Source organism: Panthera leo, chromosome A1, assembly GCF_018350215.1.
Source record: "Panthera leo isolate Ple1 chromosome A1, P.leo_Ple1_pat1.1, whole genome shotgun sequence".
In the NCBI taxonomy this organism is placed as follows: domain Eukaryota; kingdom Metazoa; phylum Chordata; class Mammalia; order Carnivora; family Felidae; genus Panthera; species Panthera leo.
Genome location: NC_056679.1, coordinates 2,133,272 through 2,146,393, shown reverse-complemented (window position 1 = coordinate 2,146,393; position 13,122 = coordinate 2,133,272). Strand labels below are relative to the sequence as shown.

Below are 13,122 nucleotides of genomic sequence, written 5' to 3'. Positions count from 1 at the left end.
GTCAGATTCGAACGCCTTCCAGTGCTGTAGGAGCTTCATGGATTGTTCTCTTGTACTTCCCAGTTGTTCTTCTCCCAGATTCACATGTGTAGTTTAGCATTCACCACGAGACTCCAGTCAAATGCTGTGCACGTTGCCATAGGCCTTCCTCTGCATATCCGCCCTTTCTCGCTCTGTCCAGTGGATTCAAGCACATCACCTTGAAACGTGCATCTCTGAAACCTCAATTCAATGAGACGACCTTGCTCTGCTTCCCCTGGTGGTGCCCAGGTCCTGGCAGAAAACTGGGACTCACTTGGTTGGTTTCTCTTCTTTCAGACACTACAGTTCTGTGTTGCCTGTTTGGAAAATAGTTATTGTATATAGTATTCAGTTTTCTGGTTGTTCATGCCAGGAGGTCACATTTACCAGTTAACCCATCTTGGCTGGAAGTGAAAGTCCGTTTTACCTACTTTTGGTATTTTTAAAATGTGAAGATATGTCTATAATTTTTTAATTGTAAACTTCTTGAGGGCGGAGATTTTCTTCTCCTTTGTTCACTGCTCTATCCCTACCTCTTATAATAGTACCCGGAGCATTGTAGGCATTTAATAAATACTTGTCAAATGAATAAATATGTGGAACTTACATCTTGAATTCCATTTTGTGCCTTTATGATGTCCTAACTGATAGTGATGAGCAGGTCACTTACCCAAATATTTGATTACCTGTGTTTGAGGCAGCATAATCTTAATAATAATTATAGTCTTAATTACCCAAATTTTTAATTATCAGCTTCCCTGGTACTTGAATACCTATGTTTGAGGTATTATAAGAGGCTTTATAATCTTAGTAGTCATGAAAGATATTGTTTTTAAATACATGTAAATTATAAGAGAAGAGTAACCCTCTAAATTAGAAAATTTTAAGAATTATTCTCTGTAATGACAACGTATAATTTCTTTATACTGTGACTTTGAAGAATGGTTATTAAATTTGAACACCTTGATTTACATTAATATGATTTAAATTATTGCTGATATTTTTCATTATGCAGCTTGGGTGATGGTTGCAGTTTTCCAACTCGCCTTGTGGGGATGGATCCGGAACAAGCTCCTGTTACAAATCAAAATGAATATGCCAGAAGGTGTGCTTCTTGTCATTAAACTTTTCAGTATTCATTATAAAGCAAACTGTGTGCGTGTGTGTGTGTGTGTGTGTGTTGTACATACATATAAATACGTAGTAATTTGTGAGCCAACATAGGCAAAGAGAAATTCTATATAAAAGGTTTTTAACTGAGAGTTAATGTGGGTGTTTACCTAGTATGTTGAAGACAGCCGTATTTTTTATCATCCAAACCATAACACTTTTAATAGTAAGAAAGAGAATGCTGGCTATTGCTATTAATACTTGAACTAGAAATCTCTGGGCCAACCAGGAAACATGGCTATCCTAAATATGCTACATCTTTCTAGAAACTAAGATATTCTTTCAAGATTTGATTCTGTTGGTTTGTATCAGCTCTATTTTTTTCAAAGAAATTGGTCATGCGATCCATCATTATATTTTGATAAACAGATGTTAACTGCGGTGTGAAAATAATATTAATGAGGATTTCAAAAATACAAATGGAAAATTTTTTCTCATTCATTCATCTTAGGAGATATTTTCTCAGTATTTCCATGCCAAGCAATCCGATTCATAAATTCACAGAAATAGCTCATTTTAAATGAAATTTTAAAGAAGATAGAGATGCTTCTGTCAAAGTGAAACAGTTGAAATTTATTTAAGACAGAATTAAATTGCGGGGGAGGAGGGATTATAAATTCCAAGCCGGCCCATTAATATCAGAACGTCGACCTTAGAACCTCCAGTCTTTGGACCTTAGAACTCTAACTCTTACTGTGGGTCTGAACAAGTCACCTCAGCTGTGTGCGACTCGGTTTCCAGCTCTGTCAAATGAGGGCAATCACAGCTGCCTCCAAGGGTTATTGTGAAGCTTGACATGTGTCTGATGCACCCAGCACAGTGTCTGGCCCGTAGTAAGTACGCAAGGAACACTACTTCCCTTTTCCTCCTTCCGTTCCTCCACTCCCTCCCTCCCCGGGTCTCTTAGCAAGAAAAGTAAGTCTACGCGGAGTCACTAAATCGTTTTTTCCCCTTAGATCTAAACTGCAGAGGTAGAAAGCAGAAAACTTGGGAAATGACAGGTAATTTTTTTTGTCCTGGCCACAGACCTAGATCCCCACCTTGTGCTACCTTAACGGCTCTTGATTAACACGTTTTAAAAGTTTCACACCAGCCTTTGGAGCTTTTTTCTTTTGTCTAATAGTTTTCATTGGCACTGTTGGAATACAGATTCTCGGGTCTAGAGAGCCATTCAGTTGGGGGTTGGGGGCATATTTTTCTTTTGAAGATAGAGTTTTTTAAGAGTGCTGAGATCTCATGAGTTGCCCTCACATATGTAGGAGAAGGAATACTAATTTGCTGCTTATTAATTAAGTATTAATTGAGCATTAAACTAGTTACTGAATTATTTTCCTCCTCTTTTCAGTATTGGCTCAAATCAACCCTTTCCTATCAAACCGCTTAGTGAATCAAAAAACCGATTGTTGGACAGTGAGTCTCAGTGGACAGAGAATGAATCTGAAGAAGGCACTGTCAGATCAGGTAATACTTACTTGTCTTCTCGAAAACACTGCTTTTTCTGGTTCAAATGAAGGTCAACCAGGTTTAACAATTGTGGAGAAATCAAAATAGCACCATATTTAAAAATACTAACATGTGAGAGACTTGTTAATGGAATATCTGACATATGGGGTGTCAGTGTTTATTGGTAGCTTTTATGGAGAAAAGGCTTGAGTGAGGAAGTGTAGTGGCTACTCCTGTGTTCTGTTCTGTTGACACGGTTGGACTTTCCTTTTGTTACCCAGCCATATGTTTCTTGACCTCAGATGTAGAAAGTTCTTTTGGCATTCACTATTCTGAATGGCGTTTAAACAAGATTTTTCTCTAGGGTCTTAATTTTGCTTATTTGAAAATAATTTTTGAAATGCATTGTAGTCTTTGCTGCCTTAATATATAAAAAGAGTGCATCAAAAATATTTTAACCTTTTCATGATGACTGTTAATCATTTCGTGAATTATGAATTCATTGTGGAACAGTTGACAAGACAGAGGTAGTCTTTTGAACCAGGCCAGGTTTATGACATAGGCTGGCCATTTAACATGCATTACAAGCTACACTCTTTGCATGGCGGTTTTAATAGCAATAGTAATAGCACTGTCCTCATCTTGCTCTGTGGGAAAATGGTTTGGACATTCAGATCATTTTGTACCAAGGGAGATACCCTAAGACTTGAAAGCCTGCTGTCAGAATTTCTGATTTTTTGTTTGTTTTTGGCTCTTCGCAGTGCTTAAGTTATTCTCTTGAATTCGTATCATTAGGATATTCTCTTGAATTAGTATCCGTTAGGATCATCAGACCCATGTGTAAGGTCAAAGGAAAAATTCATTCATGGGCTTCGCAGTTATTGCTGCTTTCAAAGCCAATGGACATTTTCACAAATATAAGCCTAAAACCAGACTTTTAGCTCTTAGCGCTTCTGGGTTCTCCAAGAGGATATGGTTATGGTTGATAACCATAAGCATAATATAGTGCTTTCGTAAGAGTTGCTTTTACTGTGATCATCAGTTCTACCATTTAGCCAGAAACTTAATACTTCTTTTTTTGTGTCATGTCGTATATAATTATGTGCTTACAGGGACAAATAACCATGTTACAGTGGCAATAGAAAATTGAGTACCACTGGTTCATAACTAACCATTTGAATAAGAACAAGGTAAGACAGTATAAAGGTAATCTCCTTGAACAAATGCAGTTATTTTCATGTTTTCTAATCTCAAAACAATTTGCAAGTCATTTTTTTTTTTTTTACTCTTTCAATTATATCAGCAAAATTAGGTAGTTAAGAAGAGATTGGAAGGTAACAGCTGCCTCAGTCCCATTTTTCTTACCACTCCTAGCACAATCTTAGTAAACATGTGTTGGTAGGTTAATGAAGAAGCTAAAAGCTTTTTTGGGTTGGTATGTGGACAACTAATCTTTTCAGTAAACGGTGTCTTATTAATTAGTTTAAGAAAAACAAGATGACTTTTGCCTACTAGTAGAAAGATGTTGATCCAGAGAAGAGTGGCTGCAGAAAAGACTGAAGAGGTTCGCTGATGTGATCTAGTTGGAAAAGAGGTAACAAAAGAGAGTTTCCTGTAGCCAGCCACGCTGATCAGCTGTTCTCTGTGTGGCCAGCCCGAGACAGCAGCCAGAGGAAATTAATTTAACTGGCACCCAAGAACTTCCCAGACAGACTAAACATAAGCCTTAGTGCAAGTAGGTGGTGTAAGTAAGTTGAACTGTGAGGGATGCAGTGAGCTCCGTCTCTCCCGATGCTTTGAAACAAAGACGGCTCTCTGTTCAGTTGGGGACTCTCTCGATGACTTGGTGGCATCTTGGGCAGCTATTAGATTGTTCCGAAGTCTTCCTCGTAACCTGTATTGGTTACCCTTTGCTGCATAACAGACGACCACAGACAGCAACTGAAGACAGTGTCCCTTTACTGTCAGTTTTTCTGTGGCAGGAGTTCATTTTTTCAAGGAGTTCTCATCTGCAGTCTCAGTCAGGGGAACATCTGCTTCCTTGCTCAGCAGTTTTCGTTAGCATTCAGTTCCTCACAGAGGACCTGGAGCCCAGGTCCGAGGTAACAGGCAGAGCCTAGGTGAGACCTAGCAGAATCAGAACAGAGGCTCTCAGGGTGGGCTTGTGTCAGGCTGGACTCTGGAGAGGAGTGGTGACTGTGTGTCATGAGGTGAGCATGCCCACCAAGAACTGTGGCTGTGGTATAGCCTTGGTTCTAGAATTCCTAATGTGGGTGGAAGAATGTCTGATGCTAGTGGTTGTTGAAAATCCTCAACAATCTATAAATGTTGCTGGGGGACCTCCCTATATGCTCTAGCAGTCTTAGGAAGGGGTGGATAAAGATGTCCTCGCAGGTTATGTCCAAGTTAACAGTAAGGGAGAACCAAAAGAATCTACCTCTTTTAAAATGTTCTCGTTTGCTTCAGAGGAAGAAGGTCAGCAGTACCCCTTACTTGCTGCTTATAAAAATCTTTGTTATTATTACAGTATTAGTTGTATTAAAGTATTTATTTCCTGTCTTAGTTTATTTTATTATTTTTTAAGTGTTTATTTATTTTTGAAGGAGAGAGAGACAGAGCACGAGGAAGGGAAGGACAGACAGAGAGGGAGACACAGAATCCGAAGCAGGCTCCAGGCTCTGAGCTGTGAGCACAGGACCTGCCGTGGGGCTTGAACTCACGAACCGTGAGATCATGACCTGAGCCGAAGTCGGACGTGCAGCCGACTAAGCCACCCGGGTGCCCCTGTGTCCGGTCTTGTTATTTTAGCAGCTTTATACCTTAGCCCACAGAACCGCTTAATAAATCTTATTTTCAGAACTATAGAATTAAGTTTTAACCAATAACTCAATTGTTTCTGATTTTGTAGGTTTATAAGAACATATTATGGACTGATATTTTCAGTTTTATTTGCAAGAAAATGATCAATGGAATGAAATAATTGAAGTATAAGAGAAGATATATTTTTTAAAAAAGGAAGCCTTTGTACAGATCGCTGGATCCACAGAAGCACTGACTCCAGAGCAGGAAGATGCCTTAATCTTACATAAGCCCATTTGTGCTCCGTCAACTGACTGCTACAAAAGTGACTTAATTTTATTTTGGAAATAACACCTGTTATGAGATGCTACAGTTATGAGCTATCAAAACACACGTTGACATGGCAGATGTATTTTTTTGACACCTGAGTTCTATTGTTAGAGTCGTTTCTTTGTATCCATATAAATTTTCACTCCAACAAGCTGAGAAGTTGTCTTAGGTGAAGTACATGTAGGGCAGTGTGGTGGCTGAAGGTGATTGATAATATCCACTTACTGTTGCTTGTACCGTGTAAGGAAAAGAAAATAACTTTTTTTTATTGGGTGTTTGCTAGTTTATAATTACTGTTTTATACTTTTCAACATTTTTAATAATAAAGTTTTTTTATTGTTGGCTATAAAATAACACTCAGAAAGATTCAGATATCTAAATATAGTTATTTAAAACATGGAGTACATTTGTATAATTCATCGAGGGCTTAGTTCTAAGCATTAATACAACCATGTAATGTAGTGTTGTGCCCAAGGCTTAAAGAGAAATATTTTTGGTTTTCTCTGCTTTCAAATTCCTTTTTTGTTGAACTTTCATGGGTATTTTTATGGGCAGGGAAACACAAAGGCACATGTGCTATAGAAATATTGGACACAGAATAGTGGCAGTGGCTAGGAGAAAAGTAAAGAGGAAGATGGGCAGGTTTTGTAAGCTGTTAAAAATTACTTGTCGTCCTAAGGTATTTAGGATACACACGCTGTTGACTTTCAAATGTCAGTTTAGGTGATTACTAAAAATTGCTTGGAAACTTTTTACAGCAATCCTATAAAGCTTAAACGGTGACTTAAAATGCAATTTGAACTAGGATAAAACTGCTTAGCATCATTCTACCTTCAGGAGAGAAATTCTAACCTGAGTAGTCCGTTTAAAACTTCCAGTCTGTGAGCAGTGGATTCCACTATTCGTGCCAATTTTGAAATCTGACTTCCTAAACAGCAGCCCCTTTCTGCCTGGTAAACATATATACCCCTATTCCTTTGGAAATCCAGTCTAAGCGACAGGAATTGTTGAATTAATTCTAAGGGAAAATACTGTACCCTGTAAGGGAGAAACAACATAGACATGTTACCTCATTTATCCTGCTTAGTCCTATGTGCACACACAAACCAAAATGATTGATTGCTTCCAGTATTGGATAGAGCTGAATCTTAACCAGCATCTGTAAATATTGACCATTACGGTTTATCGGTCTGTAAAATAGGATTGGAGGAAGGGGTATTATGCATGAGTTAGACTGGATGACCTCTCACATTCTTTGACTCCTAATTTTGCAAAATTAACCTTATATTTCATTCATCCACCAAGTATTTTGGAGGCACCTTCTGTATGCCAAACATACGCTGTAGGGATAGCTCTGTAATTTCCTAATGTAGCATAAATTTTTAGTCAGCTGTTCCAGATCTTCAGTTTATAGGATTCGTCTAATTCCATTGGCTATGCTAATATTAGGTTTTAATAGGAAGTAATGTTTTCTCCCTTTGAACCAAAGGAATGAGTTACTTTGAAAATACAGTTTGGAATACTATTATAATGGTTCCTTTACCTTTATTTGAACTTTGTAGTCCTAATACTCTTGACTCCAGAAAACTTTTAAGTATGAGAGTTAAGGGAGTTAAAAAAAATCACTTCACTTTGGCGGTTTATGTATTGTAAGGAAATTGTGAACGTTTAAACTTACCTGACTACTTGCAGAAATGTTCTCCCGGTACCTTTTGTGAGTATTTCTACATTTAGATCACAGGATTTGCATGCACCTGATTAACAGTTGAGGAAACACAGTTTTTCCCCTTTAACCTATTCAGGCACTTTTGTGGTGACGTAATCTTTCTCTCTTAAGTTTTATTTAACATCATCTTTAATAGTATAGCAAACACCTTTTGAGAAGTTTTCACTTAAAGCCTTTGCCTTAGTTACCTTTGGTTTAATTTATGGCCAGCACTTTGCCACATTCTAGATATTTGGCTGATTTATTCATACGTGTTAATGGTCATTCAGCAGGGGCCTACAAATGGCCTGGGAGTCACGGCAAGGTTGCCTCTTTGGTGTTTCGACTGGTATTGATTGATTAGTGCTATCAACTCTTTAGGGGCAAAGGTCAAAACGAAGGCCTGTCGAAATCTATTAGTACTCTATCTGTGGTCCCTCGAACACTTTGATATCTTTAAGGAAAATAAAGTTGAATTTCAGGTCCTGCCATTGCCATTAAAGACAAATTCCACCAGGAGTCTTGGTTTTACCTGGGTACAGATTTACTTGAATGTTCGGTACCTGAGGCGTCTGGCCGGTCTCATTATGCCAAACCAAAGAGCAGCTGCACTACAGTAGTTCTTAAACATGAACATGTTTACAGAGTTCAGTTCCATTTTTACATGTGGATGATTTTTTAAAACCTTGTTACGTATTGAATGATTTTCATCCAATGTGTCATAAGCGAATTTAACTGTAAGGTTAGTTTAAATCAGATATGCAATGTTTACTTGAATTTTACTTCTTTTAGAAAGATTTTGACTATGTTTACAGGATCGTTTGAAGTAAAGATTATCAGACATGTGAGATGTCCATTCATTAATCTTTAAAGCAAATGTATATTAAGGGCTTAGGGTCTGTATATTGGGGGCACTGAATAGACAGTGACTTACAAATATGTTTTGCTTACATTTTGTTCTAGGACTAGCACTGCTATCAATGGAAACTATTTTTAACTAATCTGTTATTGAGAAATTAATCGTATTTTTGCATTTCAGCCAAAATAAAGACCATATCTGATCATTTGCAAGGTACAGGTGATGCTGTATGATCTGAACTGTATTTTCCAATCTAAGTTACAAATGCAATATAGATTCAGAAAGGTCCATATTTTTCTAATGACTTCACTTGCTATTACCCTGTTGGGTTGCATAAAGGAGGAAGGAATTGTATTTGTATTAAAAGATTACAAAAGCTATTAGTCAAGTTTATTATATTTGTACATGATTGCAAATGAAGCTATATGCCCATTAGAAAGAAAAGATGGATACTATTTTAAAATGGTCTTTAATATGTTTTTATAGAAACAAATTTGAAATACGGTTTATTTTGGTTGTCTTTACTTATCAAGCACCGTAAGTCCTGTATTTGTTTGTCATAAGTATAATCCTGGACCATGACTTAATGTTAACTCTGCTTTGTCTTTTGGATGGCCTAACCTACATTAACATGAAGGCTGAACGTTTTTAAGCTTTTTTTTTTCAAAAATCATTATATTTACCTTATTAATAAATAAAAATAAAGTCTCGTATTTGAACAGATTTTTGTTGTTGTTATAAAGTGGTATATATCAAATGAGAGAATAACTGTTATTTTGATCCTTTTGGAAATTTGGTAAAATAGTGTTTAGTTAGAGAAGCGGCTAATAATTTGTGCTAACCACATCTAAGACAGGTGCTATTTGAGTGCAAACGTATTGTAGTTTATGTAGGCCAGAGATTGCTTATTCAGAACGTCTTAAGTTTGCTTTTTCTGAACATGTTAACTTTCAATTCAAAAGTCACTTTAGGATTGTAAGTACCTTGGAAACCCTGTAAAAGTTGAACTGTGGTTGTCAGAATGCTGAATAATGGGTTTTATCTTGCGTAGAATTCTTTCTGACATTTGTATTCTCATTCCCTTCCAAATCAGCGGTTTTGTTATTTGAGGCTGCTGGACAAAACAGGAAGGTTCTGAGAGCCGTGATTCCAATTTTTAGATGAGCAAAATTTCAAACCATTTGCAAGAACCAGTAGAGATGCAGCAGCCTTTTCTGTTTTAATTGGCGGGACGGCGGGGGGCGTGGTAATTTAGAGCACCATGTTTGAGGTCGGAAGGAGGACAGACTCCTGACTGGTCAAGGGGCCATTTTGACACCAAGAGCAGTAGTGACATCGCATCGGCCTTACTTTTCTCACTTCTCGTAAGTTAGCTTTTCGGAACCTTTCTGGAAAAGATGTTGGCCTCTTTTACCTATCTTCTACTCAGGTACTCCAGAATCTAGAGGGATGAGAACTAACATTTAGTCTTTTGCGTGTAACAGGTTTTTATGAATGTTTTAACAACTCTGTGAAGTTAGCCTCATTTTCTTGAACCCCTGCATATCCGTGCCTTGCATTTGATAAAGAGGATTTAAGGTTCCTTAACTCCCCTCCTGCTGTTCTTCCGGCAAGAATGTCACCACCTGTCAGCCCATTCTCCATACAAGGTAATTCTCTTCATCCAGGATTCCCAATGCAGTAGAAATCATACTTACATCATACTTCCCCGTGGCCTCCAGGCCAAGTTAGCATCGCTGTGCTATTACTAATTTAATTTAGCCACAGATCAGTCACATGTACTTTGAAGTCAACTCACTGGACTATAAATTCTTGAGGACTTTTTTTTTTTTTTTTTTTTTTTACTAACTACGCACAAAATGAACACGGAAGTTCAGAAAACAATTGGAGGAAAGAATTTCATGTTCATTACTCTGTCGTGTCCCGAGCTCTCACAAGTGAGCATCAGAGCCTATAAAATTATCCCAAACTTCAAAAATACTAGTCGGTCTTTCACACATTTTAGTGGAAGTATAAATTTATGGGGCAGCATCATTGGAGAGCAGTTTGGCAAAATCATGCTTCCAAATGTCCATATTCTCTGGCCTAGCAGTTCTACTTTGGGGAGTGTTACACATTTACTTACGCGTTATGAGCGGTACATGAGGATGTTAGTTGCAGAGCTGTTTAAAGCAACAGGACTGGAAACCGCATGTCCCACTGCCGTTTACGGTGGCCTAATGCAAGAGACTATCTGAAAGGATACACAATGAACTATTAGTGTCTCCAGAGAGGAAACGGGGGGGGGGGGGGGGGGGGGGTGGAATAGGTTACATACATTTCACTGTGTGCCCTCTCACTAATTTATTTTTATATTATGTGCATGTTACTTTTAAAACAGAACAATGGTGGTTTAGATATTCTATAGACCAGTGAGGGAGAAATCAGTTATTTGATATATGATGCTGGGCCAATGTGCTAGCCATTTGGGAAAAAAGTCCTTCACATCCTACATCAGAACAGATTTCAGTTGCTCATGATATGTTAGATAGTGAAAGCAAATACTGCAAAAAAAAAAAAAAAAAAAAAACCCAAAACCCATGGGTAATGGATTTAATAATGGGCTAGGAAAGGGATTTCTAAGTGGGTGCAGTGCTGGTGACCGTAAAGCAAGACAGATTTGAATACCTGCAAAATTAAGAAAATTAGCACTAATAGGAAAAAATGGAGATAGAACAACAAGAAATTCACGAAAGAAATACGGATCAATAATAGCGGATAGAAGATACTTCGCTTCATTAATTAAAGAAATGCAAGTGAAAACACCAATAAGATTATTTTTGCCTATGGTAGATAATAGCCAGTGTTGCTAAAGAAGCATTTTGGCGGGAACGTAAAATGGCTTCACTTTACTAAAAAAGTGATTTAGCAATACATGTCCCAAGTTTCACTGCGTAATCTTCGTACTTAGAGATACGCACATAAGGCGAGTTGTTTGAGAGGCTTTGGTAAAAGCAGTACAAAAGGAATACCAGTGTTCATTTACAGGAAATCTACATTATGTCGCTCTTTTCCAGAGACCACGATGAAGGCATTTGAAGAAGAGGCCACGTGTAGCTATTTTCATCAAAACTAAAGTGTCTCCACTGGAACGATCTTGGAGACGTTACGTGAAATAATCAAATCGCAGCGCTCTGCCCACAGGGTGTGATCCCGCCTAGAGGCTTCAAAGTACCTGTCGTGTACCCGTGGGTTCAAACTCCGCCTACTTGTGGAGCACCTGCTCCAGAGGATGGGTGAGTGCTGGGACCAGGGGGAGTCCGGGGCTGACTCGGGTGGGGTCGCAGCTGTCCCTGCCCTCTGGCTGCCGCCGGAGACATACTGGGACCCCAGGACCCACACGCTGGAATGGCAGGGGAAGCTCCCAGGCCCAAATCTGCCGGGGTGCCGGCAGGCAGAGCGGGCCCCCGGGTGTTCTCGGTGCCAGGCATGAACAGTAGCTCATGTGGCTGCCCGGAAGGGACGACCGCCTGTTGGGAAGGTTTACCAACGACCAACCTGTACAGGGTGGACAAGCTGCGATAACACTTTGCTCAGCCTTTTACAAGAAACCTCAAGCCCCTGTTTGCAGTCTGTAGCCTTTCTCGATGCAGAGAAGCTGTCGACGTATGCTGAAGTCCAGTTAGAAAAACGACTTGTTTTGCGATCGTCTTTCTGTTAAAATTCACTCAAGAGACACATCACCCGGAAACGACTTGTGGAAATGCAGTCTCTGCATCGCTTCTTGGATTCAGGTCCACGCTTGTTTCCAGAGTTCGAGGGAAGGAGAGAAGACAGTGAGGGATGGGGAAGGGTTTCCCCAGAATGTGTTGGAACTGTTGTCCGTATGTGCATGGTTTTCCAGCGTCCTGGACGTAGTGTATATAGTGATTAAACTTAAGTCCTTATTTAAAATACGTAGCTTTTCTACGTGCTTAGGTGTGCTTGTCATATGTTACATATGATATACAACAATAGGGAGAATATTTCAATAGTCGTAGATTGTCTTTCTAATGGAAACAGTGAATCACTCTGAGAAATAATTTATACATTCACCAAGTGGGTGGAGGAGAGTGAGAAGGGAATTATGCACGTTTACTGTAGTGTCGCTGTGTATGTGGTGTATATAACAGAAAAGGGCGTGCTCTAATTTCATATAACAAATAGGGAGCTAATAAATACTTTCGTATACTTTCTTGGTTAAGTTTGTAAGAAAGACTTTTCAACATTACTTTTACAAGTGAAATTCTTCATCTACCCCTGAAGTACAACATGCCTGTATTTTGTCCTTGAGATAGGCTGTGAAGACAAAGAAGTAAGGAAAGAATTTGCCAGAATGTTCCTATTTAGGCGACACTTTCAGATTGTAACCGGCCCTCCCCTTGTGCCCTTTATTCCAAACGGCTGTGTGCAGAGTGAACACTGGGTCCGTATTTTAACATCTGGTCTTTCCAGACACTTTGAAGTGAAGATGTGTGTTACAAATAGTAAAATAATGTGGTTTTTCATACTTTTTTTTTCTTGGTTGTTAAATTCAAAACCTAAGGTCCTGTGATGGGGTTTACAAAAGAGAACTGTCTTCTGGAACTGATGTGGTTAGTCCATCTCTGTGTATCACATTTGTGACTCTTTACTGGAAAAGTGACAGAAGAATGTATGAAAGGAAAGGTCCGCTGCCAGTCTGTTCACTTTTAGGAAACACTGCAAATCATACTTCGTTCCATATGTGTGAGGGGTTTTTGGTGGTCTGGGGGCTTGTTTTGTTTTTTGTTTGTTT

At 38.7% G+C, this 13,122-nt stretch overlaps 1 protein-coding gene across 4 annotated transcripts in view; it reads left to right on the top strand.

The window, feature by feature from the left end:
* ZDHHC20 (zinc finger DHHC-type palmitoyltransferase 20) overlaps positions 1–8,068 on the top strand; it is a 71,310-nt gene extending 63,242 nt beyond the window's left edge. For 2 of the 4 annotated variants that reach the window (XM_042928942.1, XM_042929186.1), the window contains 4 exons: positions 1,037–1,126; positions 2,537–2,652; positions 3,747–3,824; positions 5,543–8,068. In XM_042928942.1, coding sequence (XP_042784876.1) covers positions 1,037–1,126; positions 2,537–2,652; positions 3,747–3,784 — 244 coding nt within the window. In that variant the 3' untranslated portion in view covers positions 3,785–3,824; positions 5,543–8,068. Of the gene's footprint in view, positions 1–1,036; positions 1,127–2,147; positions 2,193–2,536; positions 2,653–3,746; positions 3,825–5,542 lie in introns of those variants that run through there. The other 2 variants (XM_042929021.1, XM_042929101.1) reach the window with 2 other exon arrangements.
* Positions 8,069–13,122: the final 5,054 nt, after the last annotated feature.